The sequence below is a fragment of the Phascolarctos cinereus genome, unplaced genomic scaffold (assembly GCF_003287225.1).
Source record: "Phascolarctos cinereus isolate Bilbo 61053 unplaced genomic scaffold, phaCin_HiC Scaffold_726;HRSCAF=1367, whole genome shotgun sequence".
NCBI lineage: Eukaryota > Metazoa > Chordata > Mammalia > Diprotodontia > Phascolarctidae > Phascolarctos > Phascolarctos cinereus.
In genome coordinates, this window is record NW_027556098.1 from 72034883 (window position 1) to 72059057 (window position 24175).

Consider the following 24175-nt stretch of genomic DNA (forward strand, 5'->3'; position numbering starts at 1 on the left):
GGTTGCAGTATATCACTTAGTGGCACAGGTGCAGAGGAAATTATTTGAAATCTTTAAACAGTAGTTTGCAATGCATAAAGCATAAAACTTTAAATTAGCGGGCATTTATATCTTTTAAAATGAACTGAATGAATTCAATTGTTTATAATAGGAAGGAAAATAAATGGCAATAAAATATATGGACAATATATTGATGCAAGAATACTCTTAGAAATAATGTTCTCATATAAGAAGATAACTTGTCAGCAGCCTCTGAAGATGAAGATAAGGAAGTAAAAGATTGTATAACTGTTAACATAATCATAGACAATCTATTTTCATTACAAGGAGAGAATGCATGACACAATGGATAGTATGCTGAACTTTGGGAGTCAAAAAAACTGACTCAGAGTTTAAATATTGCCTTTAAACAGTTATTAGTTAATTATGTGACTATCAGGGAGTTATAATCTTGCTGAGACTCAGGCAACTCTGTAACACACTAAGTTGTGTAATATGTGAAGACAGAGGGAGTTCCCACACCAATGAAATTACGACTTGTAACATACTTCTTCCGTAGGTGAGACAATGGCAACAATCTAGACAATCAATGTATGTTTCCTATTGCCAAAAGATAAAGTCATTTCTTAGTTTCCTATCATCGAAAAACAAGCAACTCTTTAGCCTACATAAGTGGTCCTTGGAAATGCTTAATTAGATCAAACAAGTACAGGAATAGGAAGGGAAGCCTTATTACTTCACATGGTATTCACCTGTGCTCATTTTCTCAAATAAAGCAGAGCTGAGTAGAAAATTTTCAAATAATTCAAATAATTTCAAATTATTCTTCATTTCTTAAGTGTCTAAATGTCCTTAGAAAAACTAGAATTAGTCTATGGCTTGTAATACTTATAGATAATTTACTTTTATATATGCATTAGAAAGACTGAATAAACATATTCAAAGTATGTTTTTGTTGTGATTGTAAATTGATGAAGAGGGACATTTCTTGAATAGGCAAGTAGTACAGTTAAAGATCAGATATTACAAATTCAAAACAAAAACTACTTTTCTAATTGAATAAAAAAATTTTCCCTGGAATCAAAGCATGCAATACTTTTACACTAGGACCAAATTTAAGGCTGAGGTATATATGGCATTGAAAGAGAATTATAATTCATAGAATTTATGCATCGCAAGGAACGTCAGTGTCCATCTTATCCAACTCATCACACACAAAAAAATTTTAAGTGCAATATAACATACAAGCTGATAGAGCTAAACATGTAAGTCAAAGAAACTTGGTAAGTTTTGGGGGGGAGTGTTTTCCTCAGTGTAGGGAATTTCTAGTGTGGGAACTCCTATCAAGGTAGATCAACAACTCAGCAACCTAAAATCTTAGAGAGTTGCCTGCAGGCACCAGGAAGTGGCTTATCCAAGGTCACACAAGATACATCAGAAATAGGATTTGAACCCCAGTCTCCCTGATTCCAAAGTTAGCCCTGTGTCTCTCTCAATATTTGTATTCCTTATCATTTCCTTTGATATCAACACTTACAGCACAGTCCCACTTCAAGCATTAGAGAGAGAGAGAGAGAGAGAGAGAGAGAGAGAGAGAGAGAGAGAGAGAGAAAGCAACACAAAGTTTCCTTTGCCCTAATCTGATGACTATGCCAGGTGTAATCACTGGTTAACTAGTTGTGCAAAAAAAGGTAAAAAGAATGATTTGCAGAGGTTCCCAAAGTAGGCTGGAGGGGGCGCTAGAACAATGGTGAGGAGAGCAGTAGTAGCCTCGGGTGCAACTGGGGGGCACTGAATAAAAATAAGAGGGTGGTGGAAGTATAGAAGAAAAGGGAAGAAAATTGTTAAAAACCCTTCACACACATGTTTCATTTGTTGTGGTTAAAGTCATAGTGATTACATTATTTTCCAAATAAACACATAAAAATGCAAGTTATAATCAATCAGTGGTCTTAACAAGCAAGTGCTGGCAAGTGAGCCATGTGTGTCCATGCATCAGAGGGAATGTGCACGTAATGACTTGCTTATAACATCATACTATACACTTACATGATACAATATTACATCATCAAAATCTCAAAGCAGGAAAAAAAAGTTTACAATAAATTATTAATTTTAAGATGTGTCATTTTTTAAAAATAAATTTTACATTTTTTGGAAATCATGCAAATTTATAAAAAAAAGTTAAAGACTTAAAGAAAGTAGACTTCTACGGGGGCACCGACTAATTTTTTTTTAAAAGGGGGCAGTAGGCCAAATAAATTCAGGAACCTCTGATTCAGAGCTTTTGCCTCAAATTTCTGAACTGTAATACTCCACACAATGTAGTAAAGACCTTTCAAGATTCAATACACTAAATCAAGAGTATTTATCTATTTGGGGCTACCAAATCAAACTCCGTGAGTGGTTCAAGAAACTATAATTTCATCAGTGTAGGTACTTCATTAATACAGGTTATAACTCCTTTACAAACTAGTAAGCAGTGTTTGAGACCATAGCAAACAAAGCCAAACATCTGACAAAAGAAGTTGGCTTTTGGGAGTTTTTTTTTTAATGACAAGTTATATACACAGCAAGAAAATTTTAGGGCTAAGTGAATATTCTGGGTAAAATTTTATACATTGGAAGTCTATTCAGTCATTCCTGACTCTCTGGGAATTGAAACTGCTGAAAAACTTACAAAGGTATTATTTTTACTTAGTAACCAGCTCTGTTTATATGTGGCAACAACTGAATGAAGTTTCTATAACTTTTGCATTGTCACATCTGCCAATCAAACAAATCTAGTAGGAAACAGATTAAGGAAGTAGGGGGGAGAATTAAAGAGAGAATGCTGAGGAAAAAGTAGAATGGGTATTGAATTTGGGCTGGAATCCCAGCCCAGCTACTTAGTATCTATGTGACTAATGGCAAGTTGCTTAAGCCTCTGTGGGCCTGAATTTCCACATCTTTAAAAAGAGTTTGATTAGATAACTTTTATGGTCCCTTCTATTTCTAAATCTGTAGTTCTAGGATCCCATAAAATAGACAAAATTAGTTTTGCTGTTTTTAATATGTCTGATTCTTGAGGCTGATTGATGCAGAGGAATGTGAAAATGAACATGAAAATTCTGGGCATGTTAATGACCACTGAATCATTGATTCACCCTTCTCCCTTACTTTTACGATTGTGTCCACCATCTTCTTACCTTTCTATGGCACAATTAAAAATTCCTAAGTTTCTTGTGGTATCTGGGGGACAAGGGAATCTTTATTTGTACTGATGAAATGTGGGAGATGGAGAGGAAGGAAATCTTATGAAAAAGGCAGAGAAGATAACCTTAAAATAAAAAGTTTAAATACAATTAGAGAGAAGAGAGAAAAATCAAGATGAATCAAGAAAAAATTAAGGTAAAGTTTCGGAGAAGTTCAGAAGTCCAGCAGTTTATATCAGTCCAGAGGTTAAACTTTACAGCTTGTTACAGTAAACTAATGAAAACTTGACAAAGACTGTCACTTGTCCTGGTCCAATATTAGGAAGCAATTATACAAAACACAAGCCTAGCTCTCAAAATGGACCCAAAGAATACCAAATTTCTTTCTGAAATGAAGAAGAGCTAATGAGAAGTTGAAACATGAAACACGAAATAGATCAGAACGTCCAATTCTGTATTTCCCCTTTAACAAGTACAATTTTTTAAGCAATTCAATGATAAAGAGCTTGGTAATCAGAAAGAATGATATTTAATAGAATTATACACACAATGCTTACACTATTTTATTAAATTAATTTTCAAAACAGGTTATAAACCAAAATAAATACCATAGTATCACAGATTTAGAAGATGGAAGAAACCAAGTCCAAATGTCTTCATTTTACAGATAAGGAAACTCAAATTAAGTGACTTCCTCAAGGTCTCATAGTTTAGTGGCAGAATCAAGATTTGAAAATAGATCCTCTAACTCCAGTGACCACTTTTTCTATTATACCATCATGCCTCTTTAAAAAAAAATTAATGATTAATAATTTACCATTTAGATTTCAAAAAAAATTTAATCTTTCAACAAAACAAAAATTCTGAAGACACAACTCAAATTTAAAATAAGTAGCTAATCCTAGACTTACAATAGGATTTTTAACAAAGGTACCATATATATAACTACCAGAACAAGATACCCCATGCATTAATGTCCACATATTAATATTTTCCTTTGCTGTTTCCATCTCTGAAAAGTATTGTATTTGTATATAATTTTGAACCTTCTTGCCAAATCATTCCACATCCTAAATGATTGGCATGTAACATGCCAACCCCATATTCTTTTTGTCTCAGGGTCATGTGCTCCATATTGATCTCTTCCTTATCTTTAACTTCTATTGTATTTAGTGATCCAGATGAGTGCTTAATGACTGTTTCATATGTGCTAACATCATGGTTCAAAATAAAATGAAAACCTTTTTAAGGGATTGTCTTGTTTCCAAGTATATCCCTTAGCAACTACAATACCTTTAACTGGAAATCTTTTAAAATTTGGTTATTAATTTTTTAAAAACTATATGTGTGCAAACATTTATAGCAATTTTACAACTCTAAAAAGGACTTACCATTTTGGTCCATCTCATATGCTACCAGCATTACTATTTAAACTATACTCGCATACTCACTAAAGTAACTCTAAAATGGAAATAGTACAAATTGCATATCATACATATTCTTACAATTTCTCCATATTTTCTCCACAAATATGTTACTTCTAGTGATAGGACCAGGAAAATCATACTGTGCTATCACTTTAAGAGTATAAATATTATGAGCTGCTGCAGCCTAGAAACGATCTTTTTTCCCTAGCAAACTATAGTGGTTATCAGCACCAGCTAGTACCAAAGCACACTGATAATCATTTACAGTGAATAGGATTACAGCCAAATAAATACAAATCAGGTATTTGGGCTGTCTAACTTCTATTTAACAGACACAGATTTGTATGAGAAGCTAGAAGGATTTTTACAGTTTTTTTATTTCCTATAATAAAGAAGAAAAGAATAAACCTCCTGTCCCTCAGTACATTCTGGTTTCCAAAACAAATAAATAAATAAATGATCCAAAACTAAACAAATAATTGAGAAACACACTTAAAACACTACAAACTGAACCCAGTCAGGAAATCACTATCTAAATTTCTATATTGATGACTGCAGAAATGTCATGCCTAATCCTTTCTGAAACCAAGGGGGCAGTAGTACACAGGAATAACTAAGCAGACTGGCTCATGGAGCAAAGCACTGCTGAGGAAGGTTGAGGAACAGGCTATGATGACATGGTAAAAAGTGATTATGATGTTTAACAGTGCCATTACAAGAGAATGCCTGTATTATTAAAAAAAAATTATAACCCTATATTTTCACAGTGATTTAATATTTTTGTCAATTCCCCATACCAAGATTATATAGGGGTTTTTTTCCAATTTTTACTGATTGATGCTACCTAAATTATAACTGATTAAAATGCTAAAACTGAAGAGTAAATACATAAGAATGAGGTTTACATGGTTTTAATAAATAAGATATTGAATTTTTTCTTTAAACAATATAATTACAAGATGAGTGGGGTTACTACCTATCACAATTTAATATTTAACTTGTTTCCTTTACCTCATAATATAAATGTAGAAAAAATGAATTGTTTATTACATATATCTATATTATACATACATTATACATAAATATCTGTATTATATATATATATATACACACACGTGCATATTAACTAAAACAATATACTTAGTACCTTACCAACAGCATTGTAGAGGGGTTCTCCAGTATATTTGTCCCAAACCACTGTAGTTTCCCTCTGATTGCTCACGCCAATAGCTTGTAAGAAAATTAAACAGATGATAGTATAAAAACACAAACAGAAAATTGGCAAAAAGTATATTTTAAACCTAATTTCAGCACAGAGACCTCCCCTTTTACACATATGTCCCTTAGCAAATCTGTTCAGCTCATTTTCATGCCTCAGTTTCATCATCCATAAAATAGCATTTGATGACTTTTGAGGTCCTTATCCCACTTATAAATCTAGGATTCTATTATATTATATGCTAAAAATGAGTTCAGGTAAATCCCAAGTGAAGGACAGAAGCCAGTTTTGCTGGCTTTCCATCACAACTTACCCTGGATGGTGGTGACTGTAACTAATCACATATTGAACCTAGCAAAGATTTGTTTGGTGTCACTGTATCAAAAACTTACTTTTGAAATATAGCCCAGGACTTGGGTTTGACTAAATAAGCTACCCTCCAGAGGCCTCACAAGGCCTGGCCACTTGGAAATGGAGGAGGAATCACGTTAGCTTCAGGGATCTATGACCTCCTCATTATTGGCTAGAAATCTCCAAAAGAAATAAAAATGTCTTTCAGAGATAAGCTCCTTGAGAGCAGAGATTATTTTATTTTTTTGTCTTTATATATGTCATATAGTAAATAAGTAGCAACTAATAAATGTTAGTTGAACAAAAATTCCATAAGAATTGAGAGGAATGGAGTACTTTAGCTGAAAGTGAGAAAGGGGAAAAGTGAGAAAATATCCTGAAACACACTGCTATACCATCTGTATTATTGCCATATCCAGTAAAGAACCTTCAGACAATGACTTGTGGTACTAGAACAAAAAATTTTACATATTACTGCAAAGAATTCTAACAGTGTTAGATCTATCATATTAAGTCTGGAACATACAGGAAATTCATGGCTTCACATGTAGTCCTCTTTTTTTTGTTCTCCTTTGCATAAGGAAGTATTCATGCTTGTTGATGTTTGTCAAGTTCATAATAATAAAAGGGAATTCTAATTTTTAATACAAGAGAACTATAGATCAGGAACATTATGTATACTGCACACATGTGGTTACTTTGTTGGTTCATTTTGCTTAACTCTTAAAAGGAAGGGCTCAAAGAGCAAGAAGCATCTTAAATCAGGAAATGACTAATATAAAGAGGGTATCAATAAAAATTATTTTGATAAAATTAAATTTTAATAGACAAAGCAAGATGAATAAATCGTGTGTCTCAGATGGAGAGGATTTAATAGCAACTGAAGAAAACAGCAAGGAAGTATTTGGATACAAAAAATAAAAAAAATTTCCAGTGGGGGAAGAAATGTGTTTGGCAGTCAGAGAATAAAGTCTTTTTCTAATTTAGACCTCAAACCAAATTATATTAATAACCTAATTAAAGCTGTTTCAATGAAAAAACTGAGATGAATTCTTTGTAAAAGAAAAAAATTAGAACTGTGCAAATGATCATACAAATAATCATGGTCAACTGGAATTTTTTTTGTAACAGAGCTTTTTAAGTGATGCAATTCACTTTACCATTGTAGAAAACTTTGAATTTCCTATTACTGTTATTGATGGAATGTAAGCATATCAAATTGAAATAATTTTTGATGAGTTAAGACTTATTCCACCCATTTTCAAACCCCCAAAAGAATACCTTTGATAGCAGAAATGTCAATATTCAGCTGGCTAAGTTTCTCACAAGTTCTTTCTATACATTCATAGACAGACTGCAGAATCTCCTTAGGATCTTGCTCCACCCATCTTTGAACATAAAAACACATCTGATTATTTATGTAGAAATCTGTAACAAATAAAACTGAGTAAGGGGTTGGAAAAAAATCAGTTCACTTTAACAAGGGTACCACATGCACAAATATTCAGGAAATTTATAGTTTTTAATAACTAACTGGATATAAGGGGAAAAGTGCTTTGATAACATATAAGACCAAGGCTTTGACATAAAACCCATTGGTTCTCACAATATTAAGTAAGGCTACAGAGTGACTTGACTCCAGGTGTGTGCTGGAGACAGCCTGAACTGGCAAAGTGTTAATTTTTCAGTTTGAGCATTTAAACTTTGGAAATTGGCAAATATTACAAATCAAGAGGTTCATTTATTTTTTGTTAATTGTCAAGATTTAAGAAAGTAACAGAAAATATTAATAATGTCAACTAAACTTAAAAGTATATTGTGAATACATCCCCCTCCCCCAACCCTGCCCAAGATATCCAGTTGTTAAAAATTTACCAGCACACCAGTGTGATTCATCTTAAGACCCATAATCAGGATCAAAGCAGTTTCTGATACTCAGAATTTGTGATTAAGGCAAAATACATCCAATAAACTAAAGAAATTAAACAGAAAAACTGATTTTTCCATACAAGTACATTCCTAATTTCAAAGCAAAAAAAGAAATACACAAATTATATATACTACCTATTTTGAAACTTAGTTCATTAGTCTGATAATAAAAGGAAGTAATTCCTTGCCCAAAAAGCCAATAAAGCCTGTGAGAATTCAACAGATGTTTAAAGATGATTTCTTGTTATTCCTAAATACACTGAAAATTTGATTCTTGAGGAAAAAGAAATTCTGCTTTATATTGATAAGCAAAAACTATCATGTAGATTTCTAAAAATAAAATTTAAAAATAACATACATTCAAGGAACACTATTGTTGAAAGAGATCTCAGTACAAGGAAATATAGAATGATGTCACAAACAGTGTATAAAAGTAAATGTACTATTTTTTTCTGCATAAAGTAATACACATTACAAAAGAATCAATCATTTGTAGCTCTTAATTCAATTACAGCATGATTCTATTTCATCTTTCTGCCTGTTACAATTTAACAAACTCAAAAGGGTATCAAAATTGCCAGCTATCAAATCTCATTAAAATGGAAACCTGTTGCCACAACATTTAAAGAGGTAGGAGAGCAGCTGAATTGTGTACTAGTAGTAATCTACAAAAACTTCATATCCCAATGTTTGAAAATCATACAAAATTTTATTAAGAGCACTGTATTTGATACTATATGCAAAATACAATTACTATACATAAACACTGCGCTCAAAAGGATAATATTTTTGCTAAATAAAACCTATCACTTTATCTTTTTATTCCCTTCCAGGAGCCCTCATTCAATAGAATCTGTTGTACTTAGATCAGCAAAGTACCATGATGTAGTGGAAAGAATGCCAGACTTGGAACCAAAAGAGATCTTCATTATAAAGCTATATTTTGACACTTACTAATTGTATGTGACCTTGAGCTATCCAGTTAACCTAAGCTTTTGTTTCCTCTTCTGTAAAACAGAGATAACTATAACTGTACTACCTACTTTATATAGAAACTACAAGGAATTTGTAAACCAAAAAAGCACATAACAAAAACAAAAATTCAAAACTGCCAGTTCAACATTCATGACCTTGGGTGGGAAGGGGAGAACACAAACTGGCAGTGATGAGTAAGAGGGAATCAGGAAGTAGGAGGTGGCACTTGAACAGAGCCTTGAAGAGAGACAGAAATTCCAAGAGACAAAGGTAAGGAAAAACAAAGCATTCAAGACAGAAGGATAACCTATGCAAAGGCACAGGTGTGAGAGATGAAATACATATGGAGGGGAAAAAAGCACGTTGACCAGTTTGGCTGGAATAAAAAGTATATGAAAGGGAGTTACAAGAAATCAGTTTAGAAATGTGGGTCAAAGTCAAACTGTGAAGGACTTTAATTGCCCAAGTTTTATTTTATCACTGTAGCTTCTTGAGGAGAGAGGTGGTACTTTAAGAATATCACTTTTGTTCCCAGGCTTAGGAGAAGACTAGACCGGAAGGGCCCTTTTTAATTACCTTTCTAAAGAGATGACTGGAATTCACTCCTCAGGCAGAGACTTGGGGGGCAGCCTCACTGAAGGACAGGGTCCCAGGGTCCATAGCATCCCAGAGAGTCAGGCAAGGGAAGCAGTGTGGAGACATGGACCACCTTCCCTGGCCAGTACCTGTGCTCAGCATTAGGGTTTGGGAAGTAGGTTGTTCAGCTTTCTGGTTTGTTTAACGATATAAATTACTATTGTCTTTTTTAAAAAATAAAAAAGTTTCAGAGCACCTATAAACACACACACACACACACACACACACATATATATGTATATATGTATATATGTATACATATATATAATTTTTGCAGCTGTTATGAAAGATGCATAGGAGAGGTGGGAGTAGCCTTAGGAGATTATTTCAGTAATAAAATGAGAAATGATGAGAATCTGAATTGGTTGGGGGTGGTCCTGTGAATGGAGAAAAAAAGGGACTGATAAGAGTGACTTTGTAGAGAAAGAATCACAGACTTGGCAACTGACTGAATAAGAGATAGTGAAGAGTCAAGAATGACTCCAAAGCTGTGGGCCTGGGTACCTAGAAGGATAGTGGTGGTATATCACCTGGGTTCAAATCCTTGCTCTGATACTCACTATTTTCAGATGCTCCCTATGGTCTCAAGGATCAAATGCAAACTTAGCCTGGCATTTTAGACCCTTCAGAATCTGGGTCCAATTTACCTTTGCCGATATATTTTATATAATTGTCTTTCACACCTTCTAGTCAAACTGGATTACTAGTTATTTGCCAAATTCAGCACTGCACATCTCACATGAAGAATTTGTTACTTTCCATACCTAGAATGGTATCTCTATCTCTCAGTTTCTATCTCAAGCTCATTTTAAATACCACCTTCTTCATGATTTCTCCCAATTATTATTGTTCTCTCCCTCTTTAAATTATCTAGTATTTATTTACCTATGTAACCTCCCAGCAGAATTTAAGGTACTTAAAAAAAGTTATTTCATTTTGTCTTTTGTATCCATGCCACCTAGGACCATGGATCCCAGAGTAAGCATTTAATAAATGTTTGCGGAACTAAAGTTGAATGAACTATGACCTGTTCAACTGAACATAGAAACCACATATTTATTCATTCACACAAACATTTGTTGAATAGCTATCTTGTACAGTATTGTTCTAGAGGTTGTAGGAAATACAAAGATAATAATTTCTGAAAATAATGTTCTTGCCCTGAAAGAGGTCTAATGTTAGAGATAAGATGTGTATCTAAGTAAATAACTATGAAAAAATAAAGAATGGAAATCTTATTATTCAGAATTCAATGTTACAAATATGTTAATGAAATAGGATTCTAATTATACAGTGCTACTTGCATTGACTCTGTAGATTGCACATAACTCCACAGTATTTAGAAACAGTAATCCTACATTTATGATTGCACTTCTTGTACTTTTCAATGTGCTTTCATATATATTGTCTAACATTGCTAAGCTATCAAATATCTTTTATTGAACAAAAATGAGTGACTAACAAATGGGTCTCTCTCCCTGAGAACTTCAAACCTCCTCATACTGTGGTTATAAATATGCATAACATGAAATATACAGCCAGTTAATATTGTAAAAATTATTACAAAAAGTGCAAACTTCATGACCATTAAATTAGAGGCATACCCTTCTTTAGGGAACTTCTGTTTTAGTTCCACTTGATGATGACTAAGTAGTTCAGCTGTTTTTGAATTGAAAACCTGAAAAACATTGAAAAATTAGGGAGATGTTAATAAATACTAAAATATGAAGTTAATCACAAACTAGATGAACAAATATATCAAGCTAAAATATGGTAAACTTTCAGAAACACTGCTTTTTGTAAATTCATGGCTGAACAACACTTAGAATATCTTTAAAACAGCCTTTAAAGATACAAAGACTAAATCTGGCCTCAGAAATAACTGCTTAATTACAACCATTTAAAATGTACCAAAATTAGAGACAGGAATATGTGGCAAATAGGGGCTTTTTTTTCTTTCCCTTTCTCCCTAGAACTGGGACCAAATAGGTTCTAATTCAAATGACAAGGATAAGAGTAATACTTAATTTATTAGACAGTGTTAAAGCGTATTATGCTGTAAGGGTTATAAATATAACTTCTATATTGCTATAACACCTCAGCCACCAAAACACTTGATCTTCTTGCCAAAAAGAGAGATATAGTATCCAAAGACAACAGTTTACAATAAAAGTTTATTTGTAAAATTATTACAGAAGACAATGGTACAAGATTATGATCCAAAATCAGTTGAGGGGGAAAAGAGTCTACAAAACCTTAGCACAACTGAGCTAAGTTGATCACCTCAACAGACAAAATTGAAAACTGAGAACAGACATAAAATGGAACAGTTTTACCTGACAAATGCATATAATGAGACATTCATTCTGAAGACAGAACAATTTTAAAAACTTTCAGGAATCAATTATGTGATACCTCAAGGAAAGGAGGATTTCAAAAAAGTAGGGAAAATCTTAAATGGTTCTTTTAAAAAATTATTCAACCATGACAACACTGGCACCCAGGAACTCAAACACCTATTTTCTCATGTCCAAAAATCAGTCCAAAATCAGGACTGGATTGAGGAGGGCATCCAAAAAAGGCCAAATTTAATTGATATACAGATACTGAAAACAAATCTACTAATCTAAAAATATACTATTTTTGTGAAAAATTGTAATGTATTGACAATGGAAAGAGCACTCAACTCAGATATCAAAGGACTTGGTTTCAAAGCCAGGCTCAGCTATTTATTTCACGTGACCAAGTCAAGTTTCTTAACTTCTGTAGGCACCTTAGTTTCCTCATCTTTATTGTGGAAGGGTTAAATTTGAGCTCTGCTGCTTCCTTTAGATCTAAACCTAAGATCCTATGATTTAGTTAACAAAAAATAAAGTTATTGCTACTACATGAATATGATACAATAGCAAATTATATGTAGTCATCTACTGCAGATACAGTTGTTGGCTCTACTTTCCTAACGGTCTCACTCCTAGTTATTTTGTAAACTGACTCAGAACCCAAAGATTTTGGTCCATACACTTGAGATCCTATACTCATCCTAGACATTTGCTCTTGAATAGTAATAACAGCAGCATCACTACCTCCACCCCAACCTACCATTTGCATAGCTTTAAGTGCAAAGCACTTTACAAATAATCTCATTTGAAAAGCCTTTGCAGCTAGCAGGTCAGACTCCTCCTTTCTTCATTGATCACACTGCAATGAACCAAGGTCAACAAAAGGAACAATCAGATTCATACCTATAGTTTTTGTGTTGGGTCTTCGTGTTTTCTTAAAATCTAGCACTATTTACTGTACCTTTTCCCTAACAATAGTATCACAACTACCAAAATTTTTCCATTTCCCAAAAAATATGGATAAATCATACATAGGTCTTTTAGATGAGGCAATAAGAGTTAATAATTTTTAGCTCATGGAGTTAATAATTTTTAGCTCACAGGCATAAAAAAAAATCAGACCACCACACTGATGTTAATGAGAGTAAAAAAAAAAAAATCTAAACATTACATCTGGGTAGTTCAGCATCTTTTGAGGATGGTTCAAAAGAAAAGTATACAAATATCACACCACAATCACACCTTTAGGAAAGTAGAGCAAGAACTGTATCTGCAATAGATGACACATATAATAGCAATCCTGTAAGTCACTTTTAACACATAGGCTATACATCAGTGATTTCTAGAATTTCACTTGCTAGTTGGCTCTTCTACCCCACTGCATCTAGGTCCATCTCCAGTCTTCTTGATCTATATCTTGCCACCGAACCCAGATGGCTCTGAAGCGGAAAAATGAGGCTGGTGACGTTGCACAGCCCTCTCTCACTTAAATCAATTCACTTGTATATCATGGCACCACTTCCCTGATGTCATGGTCCTCTTTGAAGATGAAGGACAAACAAACAAGATGAAATATGGAATTCTATTCTTGTCTTTAAATGCCCTTTAGAACCCAGCCCCTTCTTATTCTTACCTTTCCTTTCTTACACCTTACTTTCCTTTCCACATACTGTGAGATCTGGTAACACTAGGCCTCTTTACTGTTCCCCCTCTCAAAGGACACTCCCCCTTCCAAATGTATATTTTCTCTAGCTATCTCCCATGCCTGAATTTTCTCCCTCATAATCTTCATCTCCCAGATTATTTAGTTTTTTGAAAATTAAAGATGAGATTAACAAGAACAAAAGCAAAAAGAAAAAACTGCTGAACTGATTAATAAAATTAGGATTTAAAAAGATAATATGAGCTTATCCTTCATAACAAATGATGAGGAAATAAAGGAAACGATTAGAAACAATTTTGTCTAAACATATTTAAACAAAACTGATAATAACTAACAGAATCAGAAATACCCCAATCTCAGATAAAAATATTAGCAGAGAGGCTACAGCAACACACTGAAAAGATTTTACACTATGACCAGGTTGGATTTGCACAATAAGTGTGAGATTTGTTCAATATTATAAATAATATAAACATAACAGATAAAATTTATGGTAAAGTAATAAAAATCACATGATTATATCAAAAGACACATAAAGGGCTTTTTGCAAACCTAAACCCAAATATTTTCCATTCATGACATTAAATAGGAGCTTTCCTTAATATCTTGAAGGAAGAAATAGCATTATCTGTAATGAACAATAGAAATACTTCCAATAAGATCAAGGGCAAAACCCTTAATCATCACTATCAGTTGAAAAAAATTCTAGAAGTTAGCTGTAACAATAAAATAAGCAAAAGATATTAGGGCAATAAACAGAGGCAAAAAAGATTTTTTTTCTTTTGCAGATAATACAATGGTCTACTCAGTAATTCAACTAAAAAACTAATTGAAATGATTACTGACTTCAGCAATCTCCCAGGATATAAAACATTGCCCAAAACGCTTGGCTAAGAGGTGGAAAGAGAATTATCATTTAAAAGAACTACAGAATTTAAAAAAAATATATGAATCCAGCTACTGAGACAAAAAAAGAATTATATGAATACACCTATAAAACACTCTTTTTACAGAAACAAAGGGCCCTAAATAATTGAAGATATTAAGTGCTCATGATTAGACAATACTTATATAATAAAAATAACACTGCCTAATGTACTTATTTATTCAGTGCCATATCAAACTACCAAAGTTTACTATCTGGAGTTAGAAAAAAACAGTAAAAAATATTCAACTGAAGAAAAAATGGTCAAAATTCTCAAGGACAATATTTTTTTTTAATTGAGAAGGAAGAACTTAAAAAGGATCAGATCTCAAACCATACTACAAATCAGTGATTAAAATTTTTTTGAACAGGGGCAGCTAGGTAGTGCAGCGGATAGAGCACTGGCCCTGGATTCAGGAGGACTGAGTTCAAATCTGGACTCAGACACATAACACTTACTAGTTGTGTGACCCTAGAAAAGTCACTTAACCCCACTGCCTCGCCAAAAAAACAAACCAAAAAAAAAACACAAAAATTATTTTGTACAAAGTCTCATGATGGAAAATGCTATCTATCCACATCCAAAGAAAGAACTATGGCGTTTGAATGCAGATTGAAGCATACTATTTGCTCTTTTTTTTCCTTCTGTTTTGATTTGTTTCCTCCTTCTTGTGGTTCCTTTTATTGGTTCTAATTCCTCCTCACAACATGACTAATGGGAAAATATGTTTAATAGGAATATACACGTACAGCCTATATCAGACTGCACGCCATCTTGGGGAGGTAGAGAAAAATTTAAAACTCAAAAGCTCAAAAACTCAAAATTAATTTAAAAAATTATTTTGACTAGTTTAAAAAATAGTAAAATAGATTTTGTACATAATATTTTTGGAAGGAAACAATACTACAGTGTTCAATAAACCCAAAGAATCCAACCACTCTTTCACATAAGAACTCAAAAAAATTGGGGAGGAGTGGAATTGGAAAGTTGTCATAAATTGGGTTTCAATCTGCATCACATTATATATAATAATAAGCTCTAAATAGAAACATAATCTAGATATCTAAACAAATAGAGGAGTGGGGAAGGTGATAGCTTTCACAACTACAGAGAAGAGAAGAGTGCTTACAGAAAATAAAATGGGCAATTTTGATCATTTAAAATTACACCACTGGAGGCAGGTAGGTGGGCCCTGAAGTCAGGAGGACATGAGTTCAAATTCAACATCAGACCAAACGCTTGACACTTACTAGCTGTGTGACCCTGGGCAAGTCACTTAACCCCAATTGCCTAAAAAAAAAAAAAATTACACCATGACTGCCTTGCCAGAGAGGGGGAGAGAGAGAGCGAGAGAGAGCGAGAGAGAGAGAGAGAGCGAGAGAGATTGAGGAAAAAAATTAAGAACAATCCAAGAAAGATTATGAAAAGAAAGTCAACCAATTGGAAAAGGAGATCCACAATCTTAAGAAAGAAAACAACTTCTTGAAAATTAGAACTGGGCAAGAAGAAAAGCCAGTGAAGTTAGAGACCAAGAAATAATAAAACAAAATATAAAGAATGAAAAAATAGAAGTAAATGTGAAACATCTTATAAGAAAAACAACTGATTTGGAGAATAAATTGGGAAGAGAAAACATAAGAATAATTGGGCTATAATTTTTTTTTTTTAGGCAATTGGGGTTAAGTGACTTGCCCAGGGTTACACAGCTAGTAAATGTCAAGTGTTTGGCCTGAGGCTGGATTTGAACTCAGGTCCTCCTGACTGCAGGGTCGGTGCTCTATCCACTGCACCACCTAGCTGTCCCTGAAAAAAGAATCTTGATATAATACAAGAAATAAAGAAAATTGTCCTGAAGTGCTAGAACAAGAAAGGGACAAAGAAATAGAAAAAAATCCACCAATCCCCACCTGAAAGAGAACCTGTGGAGAAAAATTACAGAAATATCATAGTCAAATTCCAAAACCCCAGCTCAAGGAGCAACAAGAAAAAAATAATTCAAATATGGTGAAGATACAATTAGAATCACAAAGAACTAGCAGCAGCAACACTAAAAGACCATAGGTCTTGGAACACTCTATGTCCAAGAGCAAAAGAACTGGGGTTGTGGCCAAAAATATCACGCCCAGCAAAGTTGAGTTGAACACTGAATGAAAAACAAGATGGAAATTCCATGACTTGCCAGACTTTCAGGATTTAAAAAAAAATGAACTTAATAGAAAACTTGACATACAAGATTCAAGAGAAATATAAGGTACACATCAAATACTAATTACAAGGGACTCAAGGACAGACCATTCACTTTTTATATGAGGAAATGCAGAATGTGTGTCTATTGCAACAACAACTGTAATAACCCAGTAACTGGGTAGTTCGAAAGAAAGACTGGGGTAGACCTGAATATAAAGTGATTTTACAAAGGAAAACTATTTAGGAAAAGAGTAATTATCTTATACAAATGAGATGCAAGAGGAAGAACTGACACAGAAGAATTAGATGGTGAAGGAGGGCTGGTAGTTCTGGAACCCTACTCTCATTGGGAATGAATTAATGAGGGAACTGCGCGCACACACACACACACACACACACACACACACACACACACACACACATATTTAGAAGGGTATAAAAGTCTTCTAAATTCAGAAAGAAATAAAAGGTTAAAGGGAATGGGGGGAATAAGAGAGGGATTTTTAAAGGGAACCCTACTCATATCAGATCTGGGTTAAAGACAGGATAATATATACATTTAGAAGGTAATAAATTATTTAAGAGGTTGAGGGAATAGGATAAAGAGGGAGTATAGAAGGGTGTTTAGATTAATGGAATGGAATAAAGTGAATAATACATATATATATATATATTTGGAAAACTATAATGTCTTCTAAATTCAGATATAAACAAGAGAGTAAGGGGAAAGGGGGTAGAGGGTAAGGGAGGAATCTTTGGGGGTATAGGTTAAGTAATAGAAGGGCAAGGTAGCAGTTATAAAAGTAAAGTCGAGGAGTCAGGAGGGATAAGAAACAAAAGATACACACAAACATAAAATAAAGATCAGAAGTAGAATTTATTAGGGAGAAAAATGGAGGAGTAGTAATCATGATCTCAGACAAAGTTATAACTAAAATAGATTTAATCAAAAGAGAAAAATAGGGAAACTACACTATGTCGGCCATATTAATCAATACTGTTTTAGATAGTATAAAGTTAGAATATTGTTTTGGTGCAGGAAATGAGTTGGTGGACTTAAAATATATATATGATATATATATATATATATATATATATGATATATATATATACATATATATATACATATATATATACATATATATATATACATATACATATATATATATTTATACACACACACACACATATAAATATATCTGTTCTTAGTTGGGGCCTTCTTGAGGAAGGGGTGGGGACGAAAGGGGGAAAAAAGAACAAAATAAAAAGTACACAGCAGAAAACAAAAGATGGCAAGATGGCAGAGTAAAAACAGTGACTTGCTTGAGCTCTCCCCCAAACTCCTCCAAATACCTGTGAAAAATGGCTCTAAACAAATTCTAGAGCAGTAGAATCCAAAAACAAAAAACAAAAAACAAACCAGAGTGAAACAAATTTCCAGCCCAAGACAACCTAGAAGGTTGATTGGAAAGGTCTGTTACACCAGTCTGGGAGAGGAGCACAGTTCAATGTGGGCTGCGCAGGCAAAGACAGGCAGTGGGTTTCTAGACTTCTCAACCCACAAAGGCCAAAGACAACTTAGAAAATCACTAGGATGGGGCAGCTAGGTGGTGCAGTGGATAGAGCACCCACCCTGGATTCAGGAGGACCTGAGTTCAAATCTGGCCTCAGACACATAACACTTACTAGCTGTGTGACCCTGGGCAAGTCAATTAACCCCATTTCCTAGCAAAAAGAGAAAAGAAAAGAAAATCACTAGGAAAATTCGGTTGGACCTCGGTGAACCTTTGTGAGAGAAGAGATCCATCTGCCTTTGGTCCTGGCACAGACCCAGGGTGCCGGCTGCTTCAGACCTCTTGGCCCACAGAGGAGGATTGCAGGGATCTCTTCGTTGGTGCTAAGGCAGCATTCTCTTGCTTTGCCCATGCTTAGATCTGAGTTGCAGTTCTGGGTGGTTGTCCTAGGGCAGGGGGGTGAGAGGGAATCAATCCTCCTCACAGTTTCAAGGCAGAAAACAGTGCTTGTGGTCACTCACAGACCAGAGCACAGGCCAGGAAAGGAGTAAACACCACACATCTCCTTAGATCATACCAACTTGGAGGAACCGAAAATTTACAGGTCCCTAAAAGTATCTCTGAAAACAGCTGCACAAAACCCGTGAAGCTTGGGATAGTACACTCTCCATGCTGGAAGCAGACTCCTACCTTAACAAAGAGTTAAAAACTCAAGTAATTGGCTGGGAACATGAGCAAATAGAGCAAAAATGTCAGACCACAGAATCTTACTTTGGTGACAAAAAGATCAAAACATACAACCTGAAGACAACAAAGTCAAAGCTCCTACATCCAAAGCCTCCAAGAAAAATAAATTGGTCCCAGGCCATGCAAGAGTTCAAAAAGGATTTTGAGAAACAAATTAAGAGAAGTAGAGGAAAAACTGGAAAGAGAAATGAAAGTGATGCAAAAAAAATCATGAAAAACAAATCAACAGCTTGCTAAAGGAAACCCAAAAACACACTGAAGAAAATAACACCTTAAAAAAATAGTCTAGGGGCAGCTAGGTGGTGCAGTGGATAGAGCACTGGCCCTGAAGTCAGGAGGACCTGAGTTCAAATCAAGCCTCAGACCAAACACTTGACACTTACTAGATGTGTGACCGTGGGCAAGTCACTTAACTCCAATTGCCCCCCCCAATAAATAAAAAATAAAAGGATTTGTTCTGTAAAATTTGGGGGGAAAAAATAGCCTAACCCAAATGGCAAAAGAGGTCCAAGGTCCAAAAAGCCAATGAGAAGAATGCTTTAGAAAGTAGAATTGGCCAAATGGAAAGAGAAGTCCAAAAGCTCACTGAAGAAAATGAGTCCTTAAAAATTAGAATGGAGCAACTGGAAACTAGTGACTTTATGAGAAATCAAGACATTATAGAACAAAAACAAAAGAATGAAAAAAATAGAAGATAATGTGAAATATCTCACTGGAAAAACAACTGACCTGGAAAATAGATCCAGAAGAGATAATTTAAAAATTATTAGACTATCTGAAGGCCATGATCAAAAAGAGCCTAGACATCATCTTTCAAGAAATTATCAAGGAAAATTGCCTTGATATTCTAGAACCAGAGGGTAAAATAGAAATGGAAAGAATCTACCAATCACCTCCTGAAAGAAATCCCCAAAGGAAAACTCCTAGGAATATTACAGTCAAATTCCAAAGTTCCCAGGTCAAGGGGAAAATATCACAAGCTGCCAGAAAGAAACAATTCAACTATTGTGGAAACACAATCAGGATAACACAAGATTTGGCAGCTTCTACATTAACAGATCAGAGGGCTTGGAATATGATATTCTAGAGGTCAAAGGAGTTAGGATTAAAACCAAGAATCACCTACTCAGCAAAACTAAGTATAATCCTTCAGGGGTGAAAAACAGACATTCAATGAAATAGAGGACTTTCAAGCATTTTGATGAAAAGACCAGAGCTGAATAGAAAATCTTTCAGATACAAGATGCAAGAGAAGTATGAAATGATAAACAGGGATTTATTAAAGTTGAACTATTTACATTCCTACATGGAAAGATGATATTTAACTCATGAGACCTTTCTCAGTATTAGGGTAGTTGGAGGGAATATATATAGACAGAGGGCACAGGGTGAGTTGAAGATGAAGGGATGATATCTAAAAAAAATTAAGGGGTGAGAGGGGATTGTACTGAGAGAAGTAGAAAAGGAGAGGTAGAATGGGGTAAATTATCTCACATAAAAGATGGAAGAAAAAAGATTTTACCATGGAGGGGAAGAGGGGGGCAGGTGAGAAGAAATGAATCTTACTCTCACTGGATTTGGCTTAAGGAGGGATCTATCTTACCCTACAGGAAAATGGGGGGAAGGAGATAAGAAAGGGGAGGATGATAGAACGGATGACAGACTGGGGGAGAGGGTAATCAGAAGCAAACACTTTTAAGGAGGGACAGGGTCAAAGGAGAGAATAAAAGAAATGGGAGATGGGATAGGATGAAGGGAAATATGGTTAGTTTTTCACAACATGACTACTACGGAAGTGTTTTGCATGATTACACATGTATATAACCTGTATTGAGTTGCTTACCTTCTAAATGAGGGTGGGTGGGGAGAGAGGGAGAGAATTTAGAACCCAAAGTTTTAAAAACAAATGTTAAAAACTGTTTTCACATGCAACTGGGAAATATAATATACAGGCAATGGGGTATAGAAATCTATCCTGCCCTACAGGAAAACAGAAGGGGAAAGGGATAATATAAGGGAGGGAAGTGATAGAAAGGAGGGAAGTTCAGGGAAGGGGTATTCAGAAAGCACGCTGTCTTCGGGTGGGGGAAGGGGAGAGATGGGGAGAAAATTGACCTCAAAATCTTATGGAAGTGAATGTTGAAAACTAAAAATAAATAAATTTTTAAAAAAGAAAAGAAAACTTACACGGAAGCAAAGAAAATATGGACAGCTCTGAACCTGTGTAGTACTTACTATATAAGCTTTCTTGAAATGGAAATGTATTGCTGTATATTTTGATTCCTCTCTCACATGACAATGCTTCTTCTTATTTTGTATTTAAGCTTTAGTATTTAATTTTAAAATAAATTAATAAAAAAGGAATTGGTTCAAATATATGCTCAATAACAATTCTCTAATAAATAAATTATTAATGGATATGATTCAGCAATTTTCAAAAGATGGAAAGCAAGCTATCAACAATCATATGAAAAAGGTTTTAATCACTAGCAGTAAGAAATTAAAATTAAAAACAAATCTGAGGATCCATCTCAACCCTATCAACTTGGGAAAGATGACAAAAAGTGAAAATGACTATTGCTGAGATAGAAGAAAGGGTACACAGCAGGAGAAGCACAGAAAACCACTGCTGACAGAGCTGCAAAATGGTCTAATCATTTTGAAAAGCAATTTGGAACTATATCTTTAAATTAAAAATTTATGAATATAAAATTCATTAAAGTGTGTATACCCTTTGACTTTTTGATTCCTCTAATAACATATCATGGAACTGGGTTTTCCAGTATCAAAAACTTGAAATCAAAATAGCATTCCACTAATGAAGAGTTCTCAAGAACTGCAATACACTCACATTCATTCACCATGTGCCTGGCTTGCAGCAAAGTGAAATAGATATGGAGTCCAACAACAATTTTTCTTTGAACATGGATGTTATGAAAATAAAAAGTTAGAGTTGGTAACTTCATACAGATACACACACACACACACACATAAACACAGACATACATATGTGTGTATATACTTGAACATAAAAAACTGTTATTTGGGTTATTAATATTATATTAAAATGGATGTAACTCACCATAGTATTTGAACCTTTAAAGCAATAGTTATTTCTTTCTCCATAAATGTACTCTCACCCAAAATATGTGGGTTATACATCTAAGAAAAAAATTTATCAAAATATTCTTGGTTCTAATCACCTAACTTCCTCTACAAAATAGAGAATACTGCTTCCTCTTCTATGATGCCTTTAAGAGCCTTTGGGAATCTAAATTCATTCATTGCAAGTTCTTCATATGTTCCTTCAGGAAAGATCTAACAGGAGAGCAAGTTATTTTTAGAGCTCTCTAATTCTAGTGCAATGAATTTTTCAAAGTAAGACAAAGCACATATATAGGGACAACGAGCTGGAATAGGAGATAAAATGTCCATTAAAAATGTTTATATAGCATAAAGAAGGTCCTGAATTTTTCTAAACCATGGTAAGGATGGAGGAGATGTTTTTAACATTCAGTATTCTGTATGCACTGTTTAATATGCTACAGAAACCCAACCAACAGAACCTAAAAATAATAAACTATCAAATTTTTCATTAGTACATAACAGTTATACCATTAAGGCAAGAATTAATGTAGTTATACTTCTATTTAGTACAGAAAGTCAGGGCTAAATGAAATAGGCAGGAATAAAAACATTAGATATGAGTGATGATGTTTTGAGAAATTACCTTTTTATGTACTGGTTTTATGCCACCAGTAAGTAGGATAAGTCAGGAATATAGCCATTTACATGCTTGGAGACTGCTTTTGCTCAAGAAGTTACCTACTAATCAGAGGGAGGGATATTTTCATACCATAGCCAGTTGCTTAGAAGTAATATTTGAGCATTAAGTTGGTGAGGACACACAGCCAATGTTTAATAAATGCTTGTTGATTGACATGGCAAACTTTGAAAATGATTAATTTTAGTTGGATTCTTCTGTGTTTTCATTTAATCAGAAGACTGACATATTTATGTACCTGTTTTTATTTCCATGGTTATTCCTTGGGATAGCACATGGTGAAGGGGGAGGTTTCAAGAGAACCAAGTTAATAAGCTAAATGATAATATAATAATTTGGACACCATTTGATTAGGAAGCTTTTCAATTGTACCTAGAACTTAAAAGAATGAAGTATTAAGTTTGATCCAGAGAACTCAGATGAGCAAATCTCAAAATTAGTATGGAAGGCAGAATAGTGCTGAAAGTAATTAGAACTCGACAAACTAGTAGTGCCTTCCACCCTAGAGAGCACCACAATCCAGCTAAGGTTAGGGAACTTCAGCTACATTCCCCTGGGTTCTTGATCGGACAGTTTATTCTTTATACATATATACATATATGTACATAATATATACATATTATACATATATAATTTTATCCTGGTATCAAAACAGATCAAGAAACAGGACAAGGCCTAAGAGGCAAGATTCTTCAAGCTGGAGTTCAGTATCAAGAAAATTTAGAATGTCAGCAAAGGTGAAAAGCTAGGGGCCAAAATGCAAATATCACCTGACCACCTACAAGAAAGGTTGCCACTCTAGCAAAAATGACCTTAGGTCCGGGATGCCAAAAGCCCAGGGCTGGCTTCTTGACAGGAATAACAGTGCAAAGTCTAATTTCTATACTATCAGCCTAGGGAGTAGACATGGATTGCTATTATTGCCACCACTTAAAAGATTTTAGGATTTAGGAGACATTTGGGAATCACCTTGTCCAAGTTTCTTTTTATAATTAGAAATTTTCACTAGTAGACTAAAGTGTAAACTGGGACTGAGTAATCTCTAAACTTACTCCTACCTATCTTATCTACATTATGTGGCTAATTTATAAAAAAATAAAAGACATTATGTCACTAAGGAGACACCCAAACAATCAAAAATAGATAACACATAAAGCCTACATCTGCCTACAACCCAGAAAGCTACAAATATATTTGATATAGAGTTAACTCCTAACTTGATATTTTGGTGAATGTGTGATTTCATCAGTTTGTATTTACAACAAAAATGCCTATCATAACCTT

The 24175-nt window shown here is 34.2% G+C and overlaps 1 protein-coding gene across 5 annotated transcripts in view; it reads right to left on the reverse strand.

The window, feature by feature from the left end:
• Window positions 1-24175, reverse strand: part of GK (glycerol kinase) — an 83364-nt gene that overhangs the window by 53792 nt on the left and 5397 nt on the right. For all 5 annotated transcript variants that reach the window (XM_020980056.2, XM_020980055.2, XM_020980053.2 and 2 more), the window contains exons 2-4: window positions 11336-11409; window positions 7473-7579; window positions 5774-5851 (exon numbers count right to left, since the gene is read on the reverse strand). In XM_020980056.2, the coding sequence (XP_020835715.1) occupies window positions 5774-5851; window positions 7473-7579; window positions 11336-11409 (259 nt within the window). The remainder of the gene's footprint in view (window positions 1-5773; window positions 5852-7472; window positions 7580-11335; window positions 11410-24175) is intronic.